The sequence below is a fragment of the Mirounga angustirostris genome, unplaced genomic scaffold (assembly GCF_029215605.1).
Source record: "Mirounga angustirostris isolate CCGP_5_RB_7025 unplaced genomic scaffold, mMirAng1.0.hap1 SCAF_17, whole genome shotgun sequence".
Lineage (NCBI taxonomy): Eukaryota > Metazoa > Chordata > Mammalia > Carnivora > Phocidae > Mirounga > Mirounga angustirostris.
In genome coordinates this window covers 15822137-15850069 of record NW_026991725.1, presented here as the reverse complement: position 1 = coordinate 15850069, position 27933 = coordinate 15822137, and the positions used below count along the sequence as shown (strand labels likewise).

Genomic DNA, 27933 nt, shown 5'->3' with positions numbered 1-27933 from the left:
CGCCCGGCTCGGCGTGCGTACGGCTCGCGGGGCCCTTCGGCGGCGTCCGCGCCTGGGCGGGCTGCGGAGGCGGGCTCGTGCGGGCGGCGGCGCGAGGGCCGCCCCAGCCCTGGGTCCCGGGGCCGCGCCCCCGCCCCCGCGAGGTAGGGCCCGAGGGGTGGGCGGGGGCCGGTCGCGAGGCCTCGGGAGAGGGGTGAGCGGGTGGGGGCCTGCGGGAGGCCGCGCTCGGCCCGAGTGGCTGCGCCCGGGAGCGGAGTGCGGGCCCCGAGCTAACGGTCACGGATGCTGCCGGCGCCGCGCGGCCCACGTGCGCCACGGCGCCCAGAGCTCCGGGCGCCCAGCACCGCGGCCGCCTCGCCGCCGAGGGCAGCCTGTCCGTTTCTCCGGTGCCCGACGCGGGGAGGCTGCCGGGTCGGGCCGCCGGGAAGACGCGGCGCGTGCGCCTCCTTGGAGACGGCGGGGCCCCCTGGGCGGACGGCGCCCTCGGGGTCCCCTGAAAGGCGGGGGGCGGGCGGGGACCGCGAGCCCCGGGTGGACGCCGCCTGTTTGTCTCTCAGTTAGAAATCGGCCTTGGACAAGATGGAAGGGGAGAAGCGGCCGGCGCCCTACGAGGGCCTCTTTGCCGACGGGCACCTGGTCCTCTGGACGCTGTGCTCGGTGCTGCTGCCCGTGTTCATCACCTTCTGGTGCAGCCTCCAGCGGTCGCGCCGCCAGCTGCACCGCAGGGACATCTTCCGCAAGAGCAAGCACGGTTGGCGCGACACGGACCTGTTCAGCCAGCCCACCTACTGCTGCGTGTGCGCGCAGCACATTCTGCTGGGCGCCTTCTGCGACTGCTGCGGGCTGCGCGTGGACGAGGGCTGCCTCAAGAAGGCCGACAAGCGCTTCCCGTGCAAGGAGATCATGCTCAAGAGTGACGGCAGGGCCCTGGACGCCATGCCCCACCACTGGATCCGGGGCAACGTGCCCCTGTGCAGCTCCTGTGTGGTCTGCAAGCAGCAGTGCGGCAGCCAGCCCAAGCTCTGCGATTACCGGTAAGGACTTCGTGCCCCAGAATGCGGCGTCGGCGTCAGGATTTCACGCAGTGGGCGGAGAGGCCTACCTTGATCTCGGCAAATGGCCTAAACTGCCCACTTCGAGGAAACAAGCTCATAAACGTCCCCGGAATTGGACAGGCAGGGCAGCTTTGCAGTAGTCATTTGCCCAGATGATACATCCCCAGCCCCCACTCCTCAGCCAGCCTGCCCTTTCGGGTAATGAAACTTGGCACTTAACTTGGATCCAGAGGTCTCTATGCAGACTTCATAGCCACGGTGTGTTGTATTTTAGCTTTTGTTCCTATTGATTATCTCCATTTTAAGCAGGGAGAATCCAAGTATGGACAAATTAGCTTTTCCCTAGACTCACCAAACTGATCCTTCTTCTTGGGGTATTATGAATGGGGAAATGAGTGAAAACGAGTGTCATTCCATGGCAGCGTCGGAAGCATCTTTTTCAAATCTAGATACCGGTGCTGTCCTGAAAGATAGCCCTTAGAGGGACACTACTTCTGCCAAATGGCCTTCCAGGACATGTAGCATCTCAGACAAGAGTCTTTGGTTAAGCCAAGAATATTTTAGCGGCTTCTGAATACACACACGGGACAACACGTTAATGTTCTTAAATACTGTCTGAAAATAGGGAAGACACTCTTTGCCTTTGTTAGAGGTTGGTAAGAAGGAAGGCTGCTTCCACAGATCATCTGCTCTCATTTTACAGTTGAAAGAACTTTACTCGGTGGTAAAATAGACCTCTGGATTTCTAGTAAAATAGACCTGGGATTTCTAACCCCCAGATTAGGATTAGGCACTCCTAGCCTTGGCTCAGCGTTAGGTCTGGACATTTTCATTGTCATGAGTTTAATTTCTGACAAGTGGAAAGGGCCCTAAAAGTGTTTAGGAGCTAGATTCGAAAGCTGACACTGGATGTCAAGTTACTTTTTTTTTTTTTAAGATTTTATTTATTTATTTGAGACAGAGAGAATGAGAAAGAGAGCACATGAGAGGGGGGAGGGTCCGAGGGAGAAGCAGACTCCCCGCCGAGCAGGGAGCCCGATGCGGGACTCGATCCTGGGACTCCAGGATCATGACCTGAGCCGAAGGCAGTCGCCCAACCAACTGAGCCACCCAGGCGCCCCGTCAAGTTACTTTTTAATTTTTGTCTTTATTTTTTATTTTACTTGAAAATCCCCCCCTTTTTTTTTTAACTTAGCATGAGCACTGTTAGGTCAACACCTATTTTTAAATCTTATTTTTAACAATTTTACACGTCAGCTTTAGACTTCAGAAAGATTTTCAAAAACGTATTTTAAACAACTACTGGGTTTTATAACCATTGATTTTTATTTGGTATCTTTCAAATTTAGATATTGTTCTTTTGGCATCTGGGAGAGCTAGGTTACCAGCATCTTTAAGTAAATTTCATAATTCTCTCTATAGGTAAGCTTTAGTTTTCAAAACCTAGGATTAGTTGGAAAGATGACATGACTTGCATCTTATTCCCTTCCCTTCTTTGTGTCTGTGCAGAATTAGATAAAAATGGCTTCCATAAATATCTCAACTGTGCTTCCCATACTCCTTAACGAATAATCCTAGTAAACCCTTTCAGATGCTCCCATCACTTACCCTGATGGTCTTTCAGTGTAAACTTCCAGTGCTTACCATGGTACCCTCTGGACCCCGCTTGCTCTTCCAGGGTTACCTTCTACCATCTGCATTAAACTTGATGCACCAGCAATCCCGAGCTGGCTGTGCCTTACTTCAAATATCAGGCTTTTTTGTTCTGCCCTTCTCTTTCTTTCTCAAGGCTTTCCTCCCCTGGCTAGTTTCTAGGCATCCTTAGAGACTCATCTCATGCCCTTTCCTCCAGGAACCCTTACCTGATCTTCTACTCACCCCCAGGTACCAATCTTTCCTTCTCGATGATGACATAACATCCTATATTTTAGTGGTTCTCAAAGTAGGTTTCCCGGACCAGCAGCATTAGCATCATTTGGAAACTTGTTAGAAATGCACCTTCTGGTGTTGCCAGATTTAGCAAACAAAATAAAACATTTGCAATATTTGGGGTAGACTTATACCAAAAAAACGGTTTATCTGAAATTGAAATTTAACCAAGCGTCTTCTATTTTCCTGGCAACCCTACTTTCACCCCAGACCCACTGAATCAGAAATTTGGCCTGGAGACCAGCAATCTTTGCTCTAGCAGGCCCTGCAGGTAATTCTAAAGTTGTAGGACCACTGCTATATTTATGTACCTTTTACAACATCAGCCTCTGTCCTTAATGAGTATCCTTCCCTTTGTGCACAGTGAACGTGATGATTTTTTCCTCACGAGCTTGTTCTTACCAGTTACTGAGCAGTCTTTTCCCAGCATGCTAGAACCCCTCAACCATGGTAGAAATTATCTCTGTATAATTTAGGAAGTGTTTACTATTCCCAGGAGAAAAGAGCACAGTGTCCTGAATGTTCCACAGTGTTCTGATTTATTTTAGCCAATAATGTTACGCAGGATTACTGTCTGCTATGACCTTCAGTAGGAATTAGATATTTCTGAAAAATAAACAAAAGAAATATCTATTCAGAACCTTTGAACACAAGCCACACTGTCCCTCTGGATTTTATCCAGCCCTGGCAAGGGCTCCTTCCATGTCTGTATCACAATCTAAGTACGAGACTTAAGGGAACTATAAAGACTCAGGTAATAACTAATTTTAAAGCCTGCAGCCCACTTCAGCTCTGCAGAATAAGTGACACAGACCCTTTAATTTATACTCATTCAGTCATTATTTAATTTTCACATCGCGAGCATCTATTTTGTGCCAGGCACTGTGCCAGATTCTACTTTCCCTATAAATTTTTTCTCTTCTGTGTGTATTCCCTCATCTACCCCCAATCACTAGAATGTGTTTCTGCACCTAGTATCTTAGGCCCCTTTCCTGGTCTTTTCTTCTTCCCACCTCTCTTCTGACTAAAATAGGGAATTTTGTTAAGAGTATTTGTTACATTTTTTAAATAAACCTTTCTTCCTCATAGTATTCCATCTCTTGTTAAGAAAACTTAAGGTGCCTTTTTATTGATAAGACCTTTTCTTCATTACATCCTATCCCTCCCCACCACACACACACACACACACATACACACACTGATTAATGAAACAAAGCTTCTGACTTTGAGTAGGTAATTACATTGGCCACTTTAGTCTCGGCTTTGATCTTTTTTTTTTTTTTTAAAGATTTTATTTATTTATTTGACAGAGAGAGACACAGCGAGAGAGGGGACACAAGCAGAGGGAGTGGGAGAGGGAGAAGCAGGCTTCCCACGGAGCAGGGAGCCCTATGTGGGGCTCGATCCCAGGACCCTGGGATCACAACCTGAGCCAAAGGCAGACCCTTAATGACTGAGCCACCCAGGCACCCCTCAGCTTTGATATTTCTATGGTCTCGTGGTATGTATTTATTTATTTCACTCATTATCTGAAACGGTGAAAGATACCAGATCATCTTCTAGAGCAGAGGTAGGCAAACTTTCTATAAAGAGCCAACACTAAGTATTTTAGGCTTTGCGGACACTTAACCCACTGTCCATCATAGTACAAAACCAGCCCTAGACAGTACATAAGTGAAAGGGGATAGCTGTGCTTCAGTAAAACTTTATTCACAAAATCAGGTGGCAGACGCATTCATAATTGGCCAACCCCTGTTGTCATGGGAATATCATACACGAACATCTCAACGTGACGGGTAGTTCTGCCGCCTCTTCCAGCAAACTAAAGAAGAGAGCCATCATCAACAGGTAGCTTTACGGAAAATATTAAGCACTGTTGCCAACAGTTTCTTTTTTCCCCTTGTAAAGCTTCTTTTTTTCTTTTTTAATTTTTTTTTAAGATTTTATTTATTTATTTGAGAGAGACAGAGAGAGTGACAGAGATAGTGAGAGAGAGCACAAACAGGGAGGAGAGGGAGAAGCAGACTCCCCGCTGAGCAGGGAGCTGACACGGGGCTCGATCCCAGGACCCCGGGATCAGAACCTGAGCCGAAGGCAGAAGCTTAACCAGCTGAGCCACCCAGGCGCCCCTGTAAAGCTTCTTTTTAAAAAAAATAAAGCAGGGGCGCCTGGGTGGCTCAGTTGGTTAAGCGACTGCCTTCGGCTCAGGTCATGATCCTGGAGTCCCGGGATCAAGTCCCACGTCGGGCTCCCTGCTCATCAGGGAGTCTGCTTCTCCCTCTGACCCTCCCCCACTCCTGCTCTTTCTATCTCATTCTCTCTCTCAAATAAATAAATAAAATCTTAAAAAATAATAATAAAAATAAAAATAAAGCAGTCATACTCTAGCACAAGAATGGCACATAGGGTGACGTTCTATGTCTTGATAAAGGTTTTAGTTACATGAAAATGTTCATTTGTCAAAACTCAGCAAATGTACTAATTTGTACATTTCATCACATGTAAATTTTACATCAAAAGAAAAAACCTATAAATAAATGATGAACTCTAGGTAATGATATGCCTGCTTGGTGAGGCATTTAGGAGGTGTCCTGATCTACACTTTACTTGAAATGCACCAAAAATTAGGTGGATTAATGGATGGATAGAAATGTAACAAAGTAATTACAGTAAGATATTAATGCTGAAATGTAGGTGGTGGGCTTATCTATGTTTACTGTAAGAAAAAAATTCTAATGCGAAACATTTTAAAAAGACTATCCATGTATTTTGGAAATACTTGTTGAAATAGTGAAAGGTAAAATCTCATAATGTCTGTAATACTTTCAAATGATTCAGGAATGTATGAGTTCATGAAAGAGATGAAGCAACTGTGGGAAAAAAATATTAAGAATCAGAGTAAAGGGTTGGCTTACGGTCATTTTGCTATACTTTTGACTTCTGTGTATGTTAAAATTTTCAAAGTAAATAAGCAATTAGTCAATGACATGATTGCTGAAACTAAAATATCAAGACATTATTAGTAATGTCTTATTTTCCCATCAGGTTTGAAGTCTAGATCAATTTAAACACTAATTCCAAAATACATAAAGAGACCAGTCCCACTTTTGAATATGGTATTTGTAAGGAAAAGTAGAATGTTGCATAGCTAGCAAGCCTTTGGTTCTACCTTTACAGAGCAAAGGCTGATAATAGGCATCGTTTTAGGTACAAGAATCTTCTGTGAAATTGATGAGAATGTCGTAAATGATAAAGGTGTCCCAAATCAGTAGGGATAGAAAAGATTATTTTATGAATTGTGCTAGGACAGGTACTCCTTGGGGGGAAAAGCAAGATCTTCATATCACACTATCTACCAAAATAAACACCAGATGGATTAAAGCAGGGGCGCTTAGTTCACAGATGGCTAAGATTCCAAGAAATCCGGATACTTTCGAGATTCTCAGTGGAACCTGTAGCCCCAGAAGCAGCACTGAATTAAAGACAGAGATATGAAAACTGAATTGAGGGGATGGGGAGCCAGGGAGATAAGCGAGTGTCTAGTTTGGAAATGGTAAAGGACTTCAGAGCATAAAAGCATTTAAATAAATCACAAAGGGAAATAGAGATCTATCAAAAAATAAACTGATGTACATGAAACAAGTTTGCAGTAAACGTGACAGAAAAGAGGTTGATATCCTACATCAATAAAAAGTGCATGAAATTATTAAAAGCTAGTACAAGATGGGCGCCTGGGTGGCCCAGTCGTTAAGCGTCTGCCTTCCACTCGGGTCATGATCCCAGGGTCCTGGGATCGAGCCCCGCATCGGGCTCCCTGCTCTGCGGGAAGCTTGCTTCTCCCTCTCCCACACCCCCTGCTTGTGTTCCCTCTGTTGCTGTCTCTCTCTCTCTCTCTCTGTCAAAATAAATAAATAAAATCTTTTAAAAAATAAAAAACTTAATGGCATAGAACAACATTCATGAGAACATGGAAAGAAAAGTACTGTCCGGATATATATATACACACATCATATCCGTCCTGAAAAACAAGCATATATGCACAGTAAAACTGAGAAGTACATCAAAAAGTTAAGAGGAACTGTCTCTGGATGATTTTTATTTTCTGTCTTTCTGATACACTGATATTATTTAAAATATAATTTTAAAAGTTTATAAAGGGAGTTCATGAATATATTCTAGTTTTTAGAAACTCAAGCAGTACAGCAATACGGAAGAATATAGAGTAAAAGGGGAGCATTCTTCTCATCCCTCAGTCCCACTTTTCTTCCCAGAGGACAGCAATGTGAAATAATTCAGGGGGACCCTTTCAGGTTATTCTCAGTAACAGTACCCTATTTGAAAGTGACTGGCACACACAGTAGGTGGGGTTGGTGGACTTGGGCTGCAGTAAGCAATCTCTTGTGGTTTCTCAGGCTTAGTTTGAAAGTGAGTACTAACAAAACATATGCAAGTTGTTTTACAGTTTTCTTTCTAACAGATCCTGCAGATAACACTTCTTTCAGCAGTAAATAGGACTCCTGAGTAAATAGCAGTAATCACTTGGCAAATCTGAACATCCATCGGAAAAAAACAACCTTAAAATAGAAGTCCCAAAGGCTTGACCTTGGGCGAAAGACTTTTATCCTCTTTTTTTTTTTTTTTAATTCATTTAATTATAACCATTATTTTCTGTGGGCCTGCTTTTGTACGGTCAGCTCTGCCTTGTCTGTAAGTGGATTAAATTCTTAGCAGATTAATAATGGAAACCTAGGACCTTTTCCAGCGCTATTCTCTGCTTGTTCCTCACACCCATTCTGAGAGGCAAATCTGAATGTAAATGTCTTTTGTCTGTATTTCACATGCAAATGTATAGACTAGTTTTGTGTTAACTGCCAACAAGAAATTGACTATTGTGCTATATTTACTAGTGTTCACAGATGGTCATAAGTTAAGAGGTTTTCAAACTGGACAAACTAGACTGAGGAACACTCCAAAGCCCAGGCCAGGGGGCATTTAATTAAGATTCAGAACCACTGTTCTAGACCCACTTTTGTTCATGTAGATTATGTCTACTGGCATTTACCATGTTACACATTAAAACTGAGAAACTATTTAAATATTCATTTTTTAAGTAATGTAACAAAATATTTTAATGAAAATTCAGTGAGAAGAGCGACACTGTTTTTACTTTTTTGGTACACTTTTTGGTTTAGAGGCCACTTAGATTCTCCTGTCTGCTTCTGCATTGGGTCTGTACACTCTTGAGAGAAGGAAGATAGAATAACAGCTTGGTATTATTATTAAAGGGATTTTTTTTTTTTAGTAGGCTCCACGTCCAGCGCAGAGCCCAATGTGGGACTTGAACTCATGACCCCGAGGTCAAGACCTGAGCTAAGATCAAGAGTCGGACACCTTGGGACACTTGGGTGGCTCAGTCAGTTAAGCATCTGCCTTTGGCTCAGGTCATGATCTCAGGGTCCTGGGATCAAGCTCCCCATTGGGTTCCCTGCTCAGCAGAGAGTCGGGAATCTGCTTCTCCCTCTGCCTCTATCGCTCCCCCTGCTTGTGCACGCACTCTCGCGCTCTCTCTCTCTCTGACAAATAAATAAAATCTTAAAAAAAAAAAAAGAAGGGACATTTAACTGACTCAGCCATCGAGGCGCCCCTTATTATTAAAGTGATTTTGACCTCAGAGTCGTCCTGAAAGGATTTTGGGGGGCCCCAGACCACACTTTAAAAACCACTATTAGATTACACTGCCAAGTATGTTCAAACTTGATTGCCCATTTTCACTATGTAGAGAGTTATAAATCTTTTATTTGCTTGATTTTATGTCTAATAGTGATGAGATTACTATTAATTTTTTTGACAGAATGATCGGTTTACACATCATTAAAATTATGGTTTAAAATTAGTTATTGTCTTTGTTTCTTCCTTCCCTCAGGTGCATTTGGTGTCAGAAAACAGTACACGATGAGTGCATGAAAAATAGCTTGAAGAATGAAAAATGTGATTTTGGAGAATTCAGAAACCTCATCATCCCCCCAAGTTATTTGACTTCTATTAATCAGATGCGTAAAGACAAAAAAACGGATTATGCAGTGGTAATCAGAGTTCATTTTTCCTTATGTAATTGATTTTCATAAAGCCGCTGAAATCCCGAGTGTGCAACAGGTACAGAGTGCAGAGGGAAGAATCCTTATAGCGGGCCAGAGAGCCCTGCCCCATGTTCAGGGAGGTGCCTCAGAGTTTGGCTCTAGAGTCCTTTCATGTCTAAAGGGAAATTGGAAATGTTCTCTTACTGGTTTCTCAGTCACTGCCTGCATCTGAGTCACTTGGGGAGCTTTTTGAGAATGCAGATTCCTGAGTGCGCCTCCCTCACCAGGTTTGATTTAGTGGGCCTAGGACAGGTCCCAGGAATCTCTATTCCTTTAAGGTCCTCAGCTTTGAAATTCATTATTACTATCCATGAAAAGAAAACATGGATTTTCCTCACACATTGTTCTAACAGAATTTTTCTACTTAGAACTTTATGTAGGCTGCCTAGAGATAAGTTTACTTTACACATTAGGTGTTCCTTACAAATAATTTGAACATTAAAGCTGTCAGTGACGCTTTGCAGTATGTATGTGTATGGAAACTGATAGAAATATCTCTCTCAGTCTGTATGTAGTTCTTAAGGGATAACTATAAAAATTTGCATTTATTTCCTACTTGAATATGCCAAAATAATGGAACTATTTTTTCTAAAGATTTTATTTATTTGAGAGAACACACGAGCAAGTGGAGGGGCAGAGGCAAAGGGAGAGGACGAAGGAGACTCCCCGCTGAACAGGGACCCTGGGATCATGACCTGAGCTGAAGGCAGGCGCTTAACCGACTGAACCACCCAGGTGCCCCAATTAAACTATTTTATTTCAAAATTAAATTATGTGTCTTTTCCAGTTACGATTTTATATCTTAAATGTCATCTTTATCGGTATTCCTGCCAAAGGAAAAGGCATTTTAAAATTTAAAAACATTGGGGCATCTGGGTGACTCAGTCAGTTGAGTGTCTGAGTCTTGATTTTGGCTTAGGTCGTGATCTCAGGGTCCTGAGATCGAGCCCAGGCTCCTCACTCAGCATGGAGTCTGCTTGTCCCTCTCCCTCTGCCCTGCCCCAGCTCACGCATGCTCATTCTCTCTCTAAAATAAATAAAAATCTTAAAAAAAATTTTAATATTATGATACATATTTTTTAAACATACAATCCCCTAATGTATCTAAATTCAGTCTGAGATCCTGAGGGATGAGAATCGCTATGTAAGACTGTGGAACATCCCCATTCATGTTTACATCCACAAGGAGAAGGGGAGAAGAAAGAAATGGAAAGGTTAGAGGAACATGAATTTCATTTGACTTTGGCCTTTGTGCAAATCTGGATTCTTGAATCTAATTCTGAGTACCTGGTTTTTAATTTTTTTTTTTAATTTAAAAAAAAAAAACAACTTGCAAACTAAAATACATTAGAATACATCCAGAGAAGGACAGTCAAGGTAAGAGCAGAGAAAATCTGTGTCCATTCTGTGAACAGTTGAAAGAATCTAAAATGGATCACCTAGGAGACAAGACTGATAAAAGATCTAATGCTTCAGGTGTTTGAGCACAAGTTCAGTGGAAGAACAAATAAAATTATTTCTTGTAGCTTTAGGAAGCAAAATTAGAACGATGAAAGTTATTGAAAGACAGATTTTTAACTCTGTTTAAGTCAAAACTTGCTAACAATTTGAGTTAGTAGTGGAATGGGCTGCCTTGTTAGTTCCTTCCTCCATGAGTATCCAGGCATCACCAGGTGACTTATCTAGAATAACGGAGAAGAGAATTAGTACAGTAAGTGCGAGTTAAATTATTCATCTGAGTTCACTTTCCATTCCTAGAATTCTTTGATTTATATATTGTATTCATTGTACTGAGATAGTTCTTCTCCCAGCAAATTTACAGCACTATTGTTACTGAGAAATGAACATTTTATTGCTCGCCATCTTTGAGGTATTAAACCCTTTCCACTGGCATTAATTTTTTTAGCTAGGCTCTAAGCTGGGAAAGCAGTGGACCCCGTTAATAATCCTGGCCAACTCTCGGAGTGGGACGAACATGGGAGAAGGGCTGCTGGGAGAATTTCGGATTCTCCTAAACCCAGTCCAGGTAACTAAAGAGAAAATTTCCTTCTGTGTTAATCTTGTCATGTTTAGCTTTTCATTTTCCATCGTTGTAATGGTGGTTAATGCTTTAAAACAGTCATCACTCAATTATAGAAAGAATTTTAAAAGTATCAAGCCATTCAAATACATGGAGAAAGAGGTGCTTTCATGGTGGGGATGTAAAATGGTGTAGCCACTTTAGAAAACAGTGCAGCAGTTTCTTGAAAAGTTGAACATAAATTCACCATACCACCTACCAATCCCATTTCTAGCAACCGACCCAAGGGAAATGGAAGCATGTGTCCCGCAAACGTTCATAGCAGCGATATCCATAATAGCCAAAAAGTGGAGACAACCCAGCTGTCCATCAGCCGGCAAATTGATAAAACCAAATTTGTTCCCACCCAAGGGAATGTAACTCCATGAGAAGCAGGGACGAAGTACTCATGCGTACATGTTACCAAGGGTGAGCCTCAAAAACATGCTGAGTGAAGGAGGCCAGGTGCAAGGGCCCAGAGAGAATGGCTCCACTTACAGGGCTTGTCCGGAAAAGGCAGGTGCACAGAGATAGGAGACGAGCGGCCGCCCAAGGCCAGGGCTATAGATGGGGAGTGACTGCACCCAGACCCTGAGGGTTCTTCTCAGAGCAATGATAATGTTCTAACCTGGATGGTGGTGGTGGTTGCACAACTCGATAAACGTACTAAAAATCATTTAATTCACTTTAAGTGAGCATTTTGTTACATGCGCATTATACCTCAATTTAAAAAATAAGAATTAAAGGATCACACCATTGAGTTTACATGGTAGTAGCTTGTACTTTGAAAAACATTAATAACCCATGCAACGATCAGAAATGCAGTAATTTTTTTCCTTCCAATTTGTATTTTTCCCCTTCAACATTGTACAACTTAAGGAAACTATAAAAATGATAAAAACAAAAGAAAATCACCTGCAGTTTCCCCACATGAATACATCTGTTGTTTTCATTTGTCCATGTTCTTTCCATGAATTGTCTGTGCATCTCCCTATTAACATTATAGTAACAATAATTTAGATTTAAAATTTGTATTGTTTTAATTACTTAATATTTGTCCATGGTGTGATATAGTCTTCATAATTAGACATGTAATGATGAAGATAATTAATTGAATGGATGTATCATGTTCATCCAGTCTCCTGCTGTTGGAGGTTGAGTTTGTCTCTAAGATTATACAACTGTAAATAATGCCACACTGAATACTTTTATAAACAGGCATTTTTGGTTTTTGAAATATTTTCTTAGATCATTTACAAAATTACAGATATCAAGGATCCTTGCATCTTTCTGTCATTTTATGCATATAGCAAAACTTTTCCAGAAACGTGCTCTGACGTGCACTAGTAATGGATGTGAAGAATCCAGGATAAAGTATGAAGTACTGGTTAAAGATAAACTTAGCACATTCTGGTTTCTTGTGAACAGGAAGGAGGCAGTGTTGTATCATGGACACACCATAGGATTGAATCTATATGTCAGCACGTAATTATTGGGGAATCACGGGCAAGTTATTCAACTTTCCTGCGCCTCAGCTTCCTGGTCAACAGAATGAGGCTCACTCATCGTTAAGTAGGGTCAGTGTCGGGATGTGCCGCAAGGAACATCAAGAATCTGGCATATTGTTAGACACATCGTAGCCAGGACTGTTCTTCAACCATATCCGTACTCATCTGGAGGGACAGCATCCTCACAAATGGAGGATGGTGTTGGATAAAAATAATTTTTCCTTTTCTTTCATTTCTAGGTTTTTGATGTAACTAAAACTCCCCCCATCAAAGCCCTGCAGCTTTGTACTCTTCTTCCCTATCGCTCAGCCCGAGTGCTTGTCTGTGGAGGGGACGGCACTGTGGGCTGGGTCCTGGATGCGGTGGATGAAATGAAGATTAAGGTATCCGTCTGCAAGACCTATGTGCCTTTCACAGCAGTAGCTCAGCCGCTCCGAGACCGCGAGGCGCTCTTCGGGTTCTGTTTTGTATGATGCCGAGGAATGTTAGAAGACGTTGGCAATTTTGAATTTCGTGACTAAGCAGTTCTATAACCTTCAGCAAAACAACAGACAGTTGTTACGTTGTGTCTTTCTTGCTTCGGTCTGTGAGTTTTTACCAAATACTATGAGCCTACAAGTGGTCTGAAGAGAAAAATCTAACCTGTACCTCCCGTTTTCTAGGGACAAGAAAAGTACATTCCCCAGGTCGCGGTCTTGCCTCTGGGAACAGGCAACGATCTGTCCAACACCTTGGGCTGGGGCACGGGGTACGCCGGGGAGGTCCCGGTCGCGCAGGTCTTGAGAAACGTGATGGAGGCGGATGCGATTAAACTGGACAGGTGAGCTGTGCTTCCCCCAAAAGGTGGACTTCTGGAGCTTCGGGGATATCGTTTGGTTTAAGAATGAAGACTTACGGGGCGCCTGGGTGGCTCAGTTGGTTAAGTGACTGCCCTCGGCTCAGGTCATGATCCTGGAGTCCCGGGATCGAGTCCCGCATCGGGCTCCCTGCTCGGCGGGGAGTCTGCTTCTCCCTCTGACCCTCACCCCTCTCATTCTCCCTCTCTGTAATTCTCTCTCAAAAATAAATTTAAAAAATTAAAAAAAAAAAAGAATGCAGACTTACGTAGCTCCAGTGTAATTGAAACATAAGACTGTGTTAGCTGCACTCATCCACAGGTGCTGGGCATTTCTTTTGTTGCTGCCTATTGTGTTGTCATAGAAGGACTGGAGTCACGTGAGGCTGAGGACTTACCTCGTAATTTGTGTCGTTGCTTTGATGTGCTCATTTCTTCAAATGCTGTTTTCATCATTTCCAGGCATCCAGAGTTGACTGGTAATAATTATAGTTAACTGGCGGTTAATTTGGTAATAACTACCTTTTTTTTTTTAATTTCTGTTTTTTAGGTGGAAGGTTCAAGTAACAAGTAAAGGGTACTACAACTTAAGAAAGCCCAAGGTATGTGTCTGGGGCCTCCGCTGCAACGGTTTCCGCAGCCGTGAGGCAGTGGCCCCTGTATGGACGTGGCACGGTGCTGGGGTGCAGAGCCGTGGTGCTCACTGCCGCCGGGGGCCGCTCGCGGAGCAGAAGAGAAACCCACATGCTCAGCCCCCACGTCGGACTCAAAAGAGGGCCATGGGGGAAAAAACAGCAAGGGCACTCAGTGCCTCCCCAGCAGATCAGGCAGGAGAGATTTCAGGGGAAGTGACTTGTGAGGCGGTCCTTACAAGGTAAACACAATTTAGAGCAACAGGAAAAGGAACAGAAGACTCTCCAGGCAGAGGAAGTAGATCCTGGAGGATGCAAATGCTGGGTAGCAACTACTGCGGAGAGAGCAGCTCTGTATTTTCTAGCAGATACTCTGGGGATGGAGCGAAAATAGCCTGGAAACTTGCACGAGGGCAGAACAAGGGGCCTCTCAGCAGGAAATCGGAAGACATTCTAGAGACGGAATTAAGGGAGACCTGGCAGCTGATCGGTACTAGGGGAGGAGAGAAGATACTCATTATACCGCATTTCTTTTTTTTTTTTTTTTTTTTTTTTTTTTCACATGTATGTATAAATGTCAATTTTTTTTTTTCTTTTTTTTTTTTTTAATTTTTTTATTCTTATGTTAATCCCCTTACATTACAACATTAGTTTTAGATGAAGTGTTCCATGATTCATTGTTTGTGCACAACACCCAGTGCTCCATGCAGAATGTGCCCTCCTAAATACCCACCACCAGGCTAACCCATCCTCCCACCCCCCTCCCCTCTAGAACCCTGTTTGTTTTTCAGAGTCCATCGTCTCTCATGGTTCGTCTACCCCTCCGATTTCCCCCGCTTCATTCTTCCCCTCCCGCTACCTTCTTCTTCTTCTTCTTTTTTTTTTTTTCTTAACATATATTGCATTATTTGTTTCAGAGGTACAGATCTGAGATTCAACAGTCTTGCACAATTCACAGCGCTTACCAGAGCACATACACTCCCCAGTGTCTATCACCCAGTCCCCCCATCCCTCCCACCCCACCCCCCACTCCAACAACACTCAGTTTGTTTCCTGCGATTAAGAATTCCTCATATCAGTGAGATCATATGATACATGTCTTTCTCTGTTTGACTTATTTCACTCAACATAATACCCTCCAGTTCCATCCACGTCGTTGCAAATGGCAAGATCTCATTCCTTTTGATGGCTGCATAATATTCCATTGTATATATATACCACATCTTCTTTATCCATTCATCTGTCGATGGACATCTTGGCTCTTTCCACAGTTTGGCTATTGTGGACATTGCTGCTATAAACATCGGTATACCGCATTTCTGGTTGTTACGGCTGGATGTATGGAAATGACATTAACCAAGATACGAAAAAGAGTTTCAAGTTTGAGTAAGAGGAAAAGGAGTTAGATTTGGGGCCCCTTAACCTCGAGGCTGTGGCACATTGGACAGGAGTTGGAGATGCAGGCTTAGTGCTCAGGAGCAAGACAGAGCTGGAGATGGAGACGGGTCCATGCGGGGTGGGAAATAGATGAAGTGGGGACCCTGCAAGTTGCCATGACAGTAAAAAGCACATGTGATGGGAACACAGGCGGGGAGAGCCTGGATGCAAAGTAGAGCCGGGCTGGACGGTAAGATCTGATGCGCGTAGCTTATTAACCAGAACAGCAAAGGGAAATTCATATGGATTGTTATCGGCCTTTGAACTGAAGCTTTAGTTCTAGAAACTTCACTGGATAGTATCAGCTCTAAGTGAAAAGTAAATGCAGAAAGTATAAAATTTTCACAAAGAACATAAAGACGAAGATTTACATATTTAACATATGTCACAGGCTTAGACTAAGCATAATCTGTCACTTCCTCTTACCCCCTCCCACAGGAATTCACAATGAACAACTATTTTTCCATTGGACCTGATGCTCTCATGGCTCTCCATTTTCATGCTCACCGTGAGAAGGCGCCATCTCTGTTTTCTAGCAGAATTCTTAATAAGGTGTGTTGGATAAAATAACATTGCCTGCTTATCACCGAAGGTACAGTAAAAATCAATAGTTTAATTCTATCTAGCATCCTTTCAAGTAGATTCAGCTAGAACTTACTTATGGAAACATTTACCTGTTCTGTTTTTGTGTAAGACTGTCAAATTAGATCCTTAAATGTATTTTATCAAAGTATTTTATAATTCTGACACACTTTTTATAATTCAGAGAACGTTTTACAGCACATTTTGTTTAGGTAGCAACTAGATGGAAAGATACATGATCGCTTATCTTATTTAAATGGCAACTAAAACTGGAAAGAAATTTTAGGCAGGAGAAAGTTTTGGTGAAATCATAGTAGAAAAAGAGATTCCTTTAGCTTCAAAAAACTGCAAAATGCAGATGAAGTAAGAGAAGGAGCAATTTGTTAACCACAGCTTTTAACTATGATCATCACTCTGATTTCTAGTACAAGTGATTTCCTTTGGTGGAAGTTTGATTTTGGAATTTTTTTTTTCAAAGATTTTATTTATTCATTTGAGAGAGAGACAGAGCACAAGCAGGAGGAGAATCAGAGGGAGGAGGGAGAAGCAGGCTTCCCACTGAGCTGGGAGCCGAACATGCAGCTCGATTGCAGGACCTGGAGATCATGACCTGAGCCGAAGGCAGACGCTTAACCATCTGAACCACCCAGACGCCCCTGGAATTTTTTTTTTTTTTAATGACTTTTGGTGATTGAGCAACAGGATGTGAAAATTAAATGCAAAAAGTTTTCCTCCTGGTTTTGTTTCACAGATATTTCAAATTAACAGAGTCTCCTCTTATTCATATAGTTACTAAGGCAGTAAGTGTTGCTGTTTGTATGATTAGTAATTCACATCTCAGTGCTTTTATCAACCTTTCTATATTCAAAAGTGATTATAAAATGTTCACTAGATTGATCTGTATTCCTTTCAGTAAGTAATCTGAAGTATTAGGAAAAGATAGAATTTTCTAATTTTAATATAGTATTTCTTTATAAAATGCAGCTTTTTGGATAAACTGGGAGAAAACACCATTTAGGCACGAACTACACCTATTTTACATTCCCTGTGAAAAATGGGCTAATTCAGCTCAAAAGTAACGGTGCCCATTCTTCCCATGAGAATCGGGCCCACTCTAAGGAAACATGGCTCAGCGGTCGTGTCAGGAAACTTTGCTACAGTGTCTTTGTCTTGCTTACAGAGTTTGTTAGGTTGCTTTAATATCCCCTTTTCTATCCATTTCTCACAGGCTGTTTACTTATTCTATGGAACCAAAGACTGTCTAGTGCAAGAATGTAAAGATTTGAATAAAAAAGTTGAGGTAAGCTTTTAAAGTTTTAGGTGATTATAAACTTTTTTAACAAAAATGCTGAATTTTCTGTTAACATATTTTGCTAACATACATGGAGTATTTATTGTGTGCCAGGCACTTTATTAAGTGCTTTGTACACATTATTCCCCTAAATGGTCACCACAACCGTATGAGGCAGGTACCATTATATTCCCATTATGCAGAGGAGAAAACTGTGGAATTAAGTAATTTGCCCAAATTCACACAGTCCCCAAATACACATAGAACCAGGATTCGAACCCAGGTTTATCCACCTCCAGTCAGTTGAACTGATGCTGAAGAGCTTCCATTTGTACTTGATGGCGCAGGCGAAGCAGTCTCACGCAGCGCCTGACTCGTCGGGGACTCTAGGGGAAGTGTAAACGCACGGTGTAATTTATACTATGGCTGAGGTGTCTGTCTTATATACTAAAGCAGAGTAAAGATGTATGAGCAGTAAAAGTAGGATATTAACGAGGGCTTATTGCTACAGTATCCGATATGGCAAAGTCTTGTATATATTCCTTGCTTGCTTCCAGAAAGAATCTAATGGGTGACCACACTGACAAAGACATTAATACAGAGAAACCTAGAACTAGTAAAGTAAGTCAAAGGGGAAGAGTCAGGCAGATAGCTTGGGAAAAAAGAGAACAAGGAGCAGGGGACGAGAGGAGCCTGATGATACGTAGGCCAGGGCGGGAAGAGGCCATCAGGCTGACACTGAGCTCACAGACTCTGCAGCTGAGGCACGGGACGAATGGCAAGGTTTGCCATAAAAACAGTTCCCTTCCGCTTTATCATATTTCCTTTGTCCTGGACTCTGATAGCATCGGTAGAGTGAAGCAGACATGGTAACGCTTTATTTTTGTGTGTGTCTGATATTTTATTTATACAAATAGTATTTGTGAAGCCACCTACCAAAGGCCAGGCACTGTCCTAGGGACTGGGGGTACCGTGGTACATCCCTGGCTCTCCCTGAGTGTACGGTGTAGAGTGAAGGAAGACATCTAAGCCACATGGCAGTATGAGGGGTGACATGAGAAGGAAGGTATTCGGTCTGATGAGAATAAGAGCGACTGTCTAGGGAAAGTGACTGAAACCAGTCTCTCTGGAAGAAGTGCAAAAGGAGGTGAAAATTGTTCAAGGCTGGGCAACCCTCTTGGGTCCCCTCTCTGAGAGCTTTTTACTCTGTCATTCAATAAGCTTTACTATCGCTCAGTAAACCTTGCTTTGCTGCCCCATCCCCAAAGAAGAAAATTGTTCTCAGCTAAGAAGAGCACGTGCAGACATCCAGAAGTAAGAGAGAACATGGTGTATTTGCGTGAGTTCAAGCTGGAGGACGGCTTGCGGGAGGGAAAGTGGCGAGAGCTGAGGCCAAATCTCAGAAGGGCCATGTTGGCCTTTTAAAGAACTTGGATTTCATCCCAAGCATGAGTCAAGCCCTGAAGGGCTGTCATCAGGGGATGGCATGTTTGCATTTTGTAAGCGCCCGTCGCACCGCTCTGAGAGAGATGAGGGCAGACAGAGCCCGTAGGAACACATTAGGGGAGAGCTGAGGGTGTTCTGGACTCGGAGTGATGGAAACGGTAGGTTCTTGGAAGTGGAGGGTAAAGGCGAAGAAGGCAAAGATGACCCCCAGCTTCCTGGTGTAGGCACCTGGGGCCGGGGGTGCTCTTCCCTGGGAAGTCGGTGGTAGGGGCCGCAGAGAAGATGCTCCACGTTAGCTCAGTGCCGCGCGTAGGAGCTTCAGGGCCTGTGGTCAGTGGGTCACACGGGTCTGGCCCGGGTCCTCTCCCGGACCAGCAGGCTGGAGCTGTCAGCACTGAGGTGGCAGTTACGGCAGTTAATGACATGGCACTGGCTGAGCTTTTCCTCCGGAGTCTGCAGCCTGAGGAGGGCGAGGAGCCCAGGAGGAGCTAGTGTGAGGCAGGGCTGGGGCTCTCGGTAGTGCTGAGGACGAGTTCCCAGGGAAGGAGAGTCCGGCTGCCAGAAACCAAGGAAGGGGTAGTTCTGGAAGAGTGTCGGGTGCTTCCGGGACAGCACGTTAGATAAGGCTGGAAAAGGATACTGAGACCTAACAAAAACTGTGCCATTTTACCTTGGTAAGAAAGAATGCTGTAATTAACCCAGTAAGCACTGAAGAGGAAGGCAGAGTCGTTGGGGGGGCGCTGGGTAGGCCGTAGTCTCTTACCCGCGCGGATGGAAATGGCCGTGAATCCTGAGCGGCTGTGCCCCGTGGTAACGAACCGCTCGGATTTCTTTAAAGCTAGAGCTGGACGGCGAGCGAGTCGAACTGCCCAACCTGGAAGGCATCATAGTTCTGAACATCGGCTACTGGGGCGGCGGCTGCAGACTGTGGGAAGGGATGGGAGACGAGACGTACCCTCTCGCCAGGTGGGTGCACGGGTGGCCGCTGTGGGGTGCCGTGTTTGCTTTAAAGCAGCTCGTCCCGTGCTCTCTGTAGGCTCTTCGTATTTTCTCTAAAGGTTTTTCTGGTTTGCCTACCTCATTAATAGGAATATTTAACCAGTTGGTTGTCCACCTCCGTGAAAACGCAGTTGTCCTCACGGGGCTGATTCTCCGCCATTGCCTCACGTAGTCCGTGTTTCCTCTGCCCACCCGCAGGCATGATGACGGTGTGCTGGAGGTCGTCGGCGTGTACGGCTCTTTCCACTGTGCTCAGATCCAAGTGAAACTGGCAAACCCCTTTCGAATAGGACAGGCACACACCGTGCGGGTAGGTGGCATGTTGCTCTGTGCTTCATAGGCGCGGAGACTACTTGTCCGAGTCCGTTTCTGTTTTTTTTTTTTTTAAGATTTTATTTATTTGACAGAGAGAGACACAGCGAGAGAGGGAACACAAGCAGGGGGAGTGGGAGAGGGAGAAGCAGGCTTCCCGCCGAGCAGGGAGCCCGATGCGGGGCTCGATCCCAGGACCCTGGGATCATGACCTGAGCCGAAGGCAGACGCTTAACCGACTGAGCCACCCAGGCGCCCCTTCCGAAGGCGTCCGTTTCTAAGCCACTGCTCCCTAGAAAAAGACCTGCCCACTACAGCTTCCCTAGCACAGTGCTTACAGTCTCACTGCTGCTCAGCGTCCGCCAAGGCTTGGGCGTGATGGGGAGGGGACAGGACGTATGGGAGAAGCAGAGCTTTCCGTGGGAAAGGATCCCTTAAACAGTTGATGAGTAAAGGTGTGTTCAGATTAGTTCTCTGAGAACGAAGTGCAAAGACTTGTCCCTAAGAGGGGTTAAGGGACTGTGGATGATAGTACTAAGGAAGACCTTTCTGAACTTCAGGGGACTGACTTTCCTCTCATTATTTGTTCCCTAATACCAGCTGATTTTGAAGTGCTCCATGATGCCAATGCAGGTGGATGGGGAGCCGTGGGCCCAGGGGCCCTGCACTGTCACCATAACTCACAAGACACACGCACTGATGTTGTATTTCTCTGGAGAACAGACGGATGAGGACATCTCCAGTACTTCAGATCAAGAGGACTTAAAGGAAACCGAGTTGACGGATGAGGAAATGCAAGTTTAGAGGAGAATCCTCACACACACGTAGATACATGGTCATCCAAAAGTTAGAAATTCCCTATCAACTATTTAGTCTTAATTTCACCAGTAGTGTAATGGGGATACGTTTATGTAAATAGCATTCCAGAAACAGCCAAATTTCCAGTTATTTACAGACACCTGTTCCTTTTTCAGCAAAACACCCCAGTCGTATTGAACTAACTTTAAAAAGTCACAGAACGTTAATTACTCAAAGGTGAGATTTCTCGGGGCTTTTTGTTTGAGAGTAGGACTCGCTCTGAGCCATGCGCCCTCATTCCTTATTCCCGAATACACACGTGATGGACACACTACACGTCCAGCAAGATGTAGGTGGAAAAATCGTTGCCATCTTAATTCTTAACGTGGTGACACCATAACATTTTAAAAATGAACCTGCTTTTTTGTAAGGAGATGATTCGTGTCAAACCAGCACGGATAATGCGGGCCCTCCTCCTGCAGCTTGTCTCCGAAGACTTCCTGCAGCCCAGCACCGAGTGGATCCATAAGGATCTATTTCTAGGAAACCTACAAGGAGAAGTGTTAAAGAAAGACAATACTTAAATTTTCTGTTATAATTTTTATCTTGAGAGCATTTTCAGACCCCCAAATGTTGCTTGCTTAACCCCGTTAATGACCACATTGAGCTGGAATTCAGCATCTCATTTATGACCCTGTGTAGCCAGGAGACAACTACCTAGGTGAATTGGTAAAGATTAACATTCAGAGCACTTTGGATTGAAAGTTAGGGTTTCTGAACTGGACAGTTTACCAGTTTCTTCTGAGTAAAAGACAGCATCCACAATTCAAAAAAGTACTACAGAAAATTTATTAGTCATAGTAATTGCTCAAAAAAAGTTCAGTAATGATTGGTAACTTCTAAAAGTTCAGTGGTCTTGTAGTATTTTGAAGTATAGTAGTCTTTTATATCCAGAGTACTTAACAGAAATCCTCTTGGGAAAGCGGACAGAATCCTGTGTTAAAATGTTTATATCATATTTATTTTATAATGAGAGAGATTTTTTTTATTTATTTTCTTCATTGTGGTATACTTGTGTTTAGTGTTTACAATATATGGCTTTATTTAATAAGTTAAATTTATCACATAAATTCAGGGGTGCCTGGGTGGCTTAGTCGTTAAGTGTCTGCCTTCAGCTCAGGTCATGATCCCCAGGGTTCTGGGATCAAGCCCAGCATCGGGCTCCCTGCTCAGCGGGAAGCTTGCTTCTCCCTCTCCCGCTCCCCCTGCTTGTGTTTCCCTCTCTCATTGTGTCTCTCTCCGTCAAATAAATAAATAAAATGTTTAAAAAAAAAATTTATCACATAAATTCAGCTAGTCACAATCAGAAATATAGCCTGTTGACTAATTAACACCCATAATTTAATTCTCCTGACATATATGTTATCCAGATATTCTCATTCTTCAGAAATATTACCTAATATTTTTTAAAAAGAGGGGAATGAAAGCCCTGGCAAACAACTTTTGCGTAACTGGAAGTTTCATTCTTTTATCTGACCCTCATTTGCCAAGAACTTATTGAAGGGCTAGTCTCATGGTTCCCCATTAGAGGGCGCTCTTCTGGTGTGAACCAGCCTGCGCCCTCAGGCCCGTGAGGCAGACCCATTGGGCCTCCAGCCTGGTGTTTTCCTAACAAATGGCCCATTCTGTGGGCTTGGTGGTCTTTCATGACGTTAATCTCTGAAAGACTAGAATGTATCCCCCAAAACACCATTAGCTTCCTTTAAGGATCTGTTATGGATCTGTCATCCATGAATTGCCATAAACTGAGGCTGAGGCCATGTCTTGAAGGAAAAACTTAATTGTGATACAGTAGCCAGTGCATTATATATATATAAAATACTTTTTTTCTGCTTAAATTAACCTCTTCCAGATCTCAAAAGGAGATGCTAAATTCTAGTATTGAAAGATTTTGTGAGCAAATCTCTTTTCACCTTTTTCATACAGCTTCGTCAAGGTTGATGGGAGAGTTTTACAGATTTTTCTTTTACAGACTGATCATGTTTTGAGTATAATGAATTTTATTCCTTAACTCATGGTCAGCATTGTTACAGATGTCACATTTTATAAATATACTGTTAAATTCACTTTGCTTTAGACTGTAATTTATCTATAATATAATTCCGTAGTACTAATTGTAGAATCAAAGTAGATAGTTTGGGATATCAGAATTAAAATAATCAAAATAACTATTTTTTTGGTTAAAACCATACTCTAACCATAATGTTACATTGGATTTAGAACAGATCTATATATAACACCCTCGTGTATTTAAACAAATTGTTTTTTCAATTTTCATAATCCAGTGAGGTTTTTTCACCTACTGACTGTTCATGAAGGTTTTTCTCTTGCTTTATTCAGTCATTCAGACTTCATTTTCATTTGGGAAAGTTATTTCTGAATACCGTAACAAAATACCATTTTAGCAAAGTCCATTTACTTTTTAGGCACATGTACCCAGCATTTCAAATAAATGGGTAGGCATAGGTCTTGTTTTAAATGAGATCAGTTTACAAGGCTCCTGTTGGCAAGTTACACATTAGAGTAGCAGACGTCGACATCACCAGGGATTCTGTGCTTTGCAAAAATAATTTGCCATAATATTTTCCTGTTCCATTTTAAATTGTCCTGACTTAAACACAATAACAAATTCTACATTCTCAGGAAGGAATATATGAAATAAAGCATATCTCCATGTCTGTCTTTAGATTTCTCTCATCCTCTGCTGTCCTGGTGCATTCCCAACTCCTTCAGCTTAGTGGCTTAAACACAAAGTACCTGGCAGCTCGTATGGATCCCATAAGTAGATGGTGATAATTTCAGTGCTTGGTTATGTTCAGTAGAAATCAAACTGACTTGTGTTTTAAAATACAGGTTGTCTGATAGATTACATGATCTTAAATGAGTTTTAGGTTTTCTGCAACAATTAGCTGTGAACCCTTAATGTAGCTAATGTTTATAAAAATTTTAGGTAGTCAGAATTACTTATTTTTATTTTTGTAGGGTGTGTCAAAACATGTAGTATTTGCTTTTTGAAATATGTTTGCCTACTTAGAGTTGTAAAATATTCTGTGACTCAGAAATTGTAAAGTCCTTTGACATACTACCAGCATGTCAAAAGAAAAATAGTTTGCATTTGTAATATAAAGCAAAATTGTATTTACTGTATATTATGGAATTTTAAATTTGCACTAACTAGAATACTTTAAAGGTTTATTAATTTACAGATTCATGTGGATCCGAATATATAATCTTTACTTGTTCGGCCAAAAAGGTCAATAGAATAGGTGATAGTTTTGCGTGGTTTTTCCTTGAAATGATAATATTGAAGCAAGTACCAGCACTTTATATTCGGAGGTTTTTTTAATTCTACCTAATTTGGGACGATGGAATATAAGTAGATTTATTTTAAAAATTATCTAGGAATTTAAAAAGAAAAAAGAGTGTTGTTACTCTGTCCCAGTCTGAATGAAGGTATGTTCTCAGCGACAAGACAGAGGCAGTGGTTTTGGTTTTGCTTTTAAAATATGCCCCTGCCTTTCTCAAATTTTCCCTTTAAGGCCTGTCTCCTGTTTCTCAAAGTGTGATCTGCACGTTGCCTGCAGCCTCAGAAACCCCTGGGCGCTGACAGCCTCTGATGCCGAAGCCCAGCCCCTGACTTGAGGAATCAGTGTCTCCGGAGATGGGACAGAGACCTCTCCGGTTTTATTCACAGGCATCTCGGGTGCTCGTGATGCACACTGACATTTTTCAAGCGACTGGTCCGTACCTCGCGTTCACCCAGGGCTTTTGCTGGATGGATACCTGGTAGAAAAATTGAATTGGGTGTTCTTCAAGTTGTTTTTCCTTCACTCCACTGGAGTTCTTCCCCCCCCAAATCATTCTTCTAGAGGAATTCTATGAACAGTTTGTTCCTGTCCTCTCCAAATTCATGTATCCGTCTAGACTCAATTACATAAAAATTGGTAGCCTCAGATCCTTCCGTGGAAACAGGTTTTGAACTGTGATCCATGGAGTCTCAGAGAACAAGCAGTGCTGGGGGCCAGTGGAATGGACCCCCCAGGGGCTCCTGCTTTCTCACTTCACTCAGTGCAGGCCCCTGCTGGACGCTGCTTCAGATAAGATTTCGGTAGATAAAATTCTTCCTCTTTTTGAAGGAATAAAAAAAAAAGGATTCCACTGTTTTTTTTAAGGGTTTGGAAGCCACTATTCTAATGACTTTTGTCAGCTGGTTCATTTTCTGCTGATTTGTACATATTCAGAAACCTCATGTGTTTTGGTGAAAAATACTTCGGTGGTCTCGGTTACTGCTTGGAATGTGACTGTTGGGCTATTTCTCAAGTTTTAAAGGCATTTTGTTGAATAGTAAAGCACTGGCTTAACCTCTGTTTCTCCTGTTTCTAATTTTAGTGTAGAAATGGTCTGAGTATTTAGTTAATGTCAGTTCTGTAAATATACACACGCGTTTACCCCCACAGCCCTGCCTGTAGTCATGCATGAGGCTTGCAGGGATCCAAAAGGGACATGCCAAGGATCTGGAGGACGAATCCAAAAATGTCCCTCTCTCATACAGAAGTTCACAAAACTTAAATGATTGAACCTAGTCACCTGCAGAAACGTCAGAAGCCGTAGATACGAGTGCATTGCTGATGCTAGACACCCCCTCTCTGCAGCTCACTTCCTGGGCTGCCTCACCACGAAAGGGAAGTGTCCACGCAGGACGCCCTGCGCAGGATCAACCGTAGGAAATTTCCACTGTGTGGTGCTTTTTGGTGACCGATGTGGGAAGGTGGAAAGGAGAGCTGGGAAGTTAGGTTGCTGCCCTTGTTCCCCTCACACTGTCCAGGCGACAGGGCATCCGTCACGTGCACAGACTCTGCCACGTGTGAGAACATTCCTGCCGGAATGGGCACTGTGACTCGTAATTCTGTTTTCTACACGTTTAGAGCAGCCTGGATCCTTGGCCTCGATCACTCGCAGGTGAGCTGGCTGAACTGGCTCTCTGAGCCCCCAGTGTCAGCACTTGGGATGGCTCCAGCCACGCACGCCAACTGGCCTTTGCACTTTCTCCCCAGCCCTGGCCACAGTGCCACGTACCTACTGCTTAAGTACCCTGCGTTACTTGCTTTGTTGTGTTTGCTCTGTATTGTGGTCGATGCCTACAGACAGAGAAATGTGAATTAAAGCATTTGATATGTTGGAAACGTTTGTTTTTTAATAAAATTTAAAGTGCAGCACTCCAAAAAGTATGAACCTGTGTTGTTTTTTGACACAACAGTGAGATAAAATAACAGCTTTGAGTTAGTTTCACAGATGATGGTCCTTGGTCTACGGAAAGCAGAATAGAAGATTCCTACCACATGGTTTTGGTAGCCTGGGGCAGAGTGTACAAACTTGAATGCACATTCATTCTTGTCTTTACCCAAAAGTCCATTTTTACAAATTTTTTGAAATAAAAATTCAGGGCTCCTGGGTGGCTCAGTCATTGAGCGTCTGCCTTCGGCTCAGGTCATGACCCCAGAGTTCTGGGATCGAGCCCCGCGTTGGGCTCCCTGCTCGGCAGGGAGCCTGCTTCTCCCTCTCCCTCTCCCTGCTTGTGTTCCCTCTCTCGCTGTGCCTCTCTCTGTGAAATAAATAAAATCTTTAAAAACAGGGGAAAAAAACTTAAAATTCACTGTTCACTTGCCTACTTTTTATTTTTTTTTTAAGGATTTCTTTTTTTTTTTATTCATTTGAGACAGAGAGAGAGCAAGGAGCAGTGGGGAGAGGAAGAGGGAGAAGCAGACTCCCTACTGAGCAGAGAGCCCATGTGGGACTCGATCCCAGGACCTGGAGATCATGACCTGAGCCATAGGCAGAGACCTAACCATCTGAGCCACCCAGGCACCCCTACTTTTTATTTTAAACAGACACTGCCAAGCCTGGTGTACCTTTTCTTGATCAGTTTAAACATGAATTACCCACTGAAGTTCACAAGGAAGACTATTAACTGAAGAACCCTGGACAAGTCTGTTTTGACTTCTTACGCAGTTTTTTTTTTTTAAGATTTTATTTATTTATTTGACAGAGAGACACAGTGAGAGAGGGAACACCAGCAGGGGGAGGGTCAGAGGGAGAAGCAGATTCCCCGCCGAGCAGGGAGCCCGATGAGGGACTCGATCCCGGGACTCCAGGATCATGACCTGAGCCGAAGGCAGTCGCCCAACCAACTGAGCCACCCAGGCGCCCCTTCTTATGCAGTTTTAACACACTTATTGGCCATTTGGGTGCTCTGCCAGATGTTTCTACTTACTTTCATCTTGTTATAATCGGCAGTGCTCAAGTAGACCTTATCAAGTCCATATTCCAGGTTGGTAACTCAGAGCTTGATGATGCCCAGCGCTCATCCCCACTGCTTTCTCATCCTCAACACCCCTCACCACCACCAATGTACTGTACAGAAAGCAATGTGAGGTGTGGGCAGACATGTCATGGTGCCGGGCACTGGGAATGCTAGGGTTTGTGATAAACCCTCCTAGGGACTCCCCACACAAGGAAACTGATCCACATACATTTTATTATTTTTTTTAATGTTTTATTTATTTATTCATGAGAGTCAGAGAGAGAGAGGCAGTGGGAGAAGCAGGCTCCCCGCCGAGCAGGGAGCCCGATGTGGGACTCGATCCCGGGACCCCGGGATCATGACCTGAGCCGAAGGCAGTCGCTTAACCATCTGAGCCACCCAGGCGCCTGATCCACATACATTTTAAAGATGAATTACTTGTGGAAGGAGTTCAGAGATTTTAACGAGCTGAAAGCATTACACGGCCATAAGAACTGAATTTTTTCAGTAGGGTTTTGGAACTAGGAAATAGAAACAACATTAATTAGTCTG

The 27933-nt window shown here is 43.4% G+C and overlaps 1 protein-coding gene across 1 annotated transcript; it reads left to right on the top strand.

Moving 5' to 3' along the window:
* On the top strand, positions 1 to 26306 carry DGKE (diacylglycerol kinase epsilon). The gene is made up of 12 exons (XM_045889205.3): positions 1 to 143; positions 558 to 1034; positions 8908 to 9067; positions 11028 to 11147; positions 12928 to 13071; positions 13351 to 13508; positions 14074 to 14125; positions 16031 to 16144; positions 17403 to 17474; positions 19750 to 19877; positions 20109 to 20220; positions 20823 to 26306. The coding sequence occupies exons 2-12, from the start codon at positions 580 to 582 to the stop codon at positions 21024 to 21026; spliced, it is 1719 nt and encodes a 572-aa protein (XP_045745161.1). The 5' UTR covers positions 1 to 143; positions 558 to 579; the 3' UTR covers positions 21027 to 26306.
* Positions 26307 to 27933: the final 1627 nt, after the last annotated feature.

Bases quoted from the DNA above. Each gene is read 5' to 3' on its own strand.
- DGKE (XM_045889205.3), top strand. From the start codon at position 580: ATGGAAGGGGAGAAGCGGCCGGCGCCCTACGAGGGCCTCTTTGCCGAC. The intron at 9,068-11,027 runs GTAATCAGAGTT...TAATTTTTTTAG, and splicing joins AAAAAACGGATTATGCAGTG to CTAGGCTCTAAGCTGGGAAA. The intron at 17,475-19,749 runs GTAAGCTTTTAA...ATTTCTTTAAAG, and splicing joins ATTTGAATAAAAAAGTTGAG to CTAGAGCTGGACGGCGAGCG.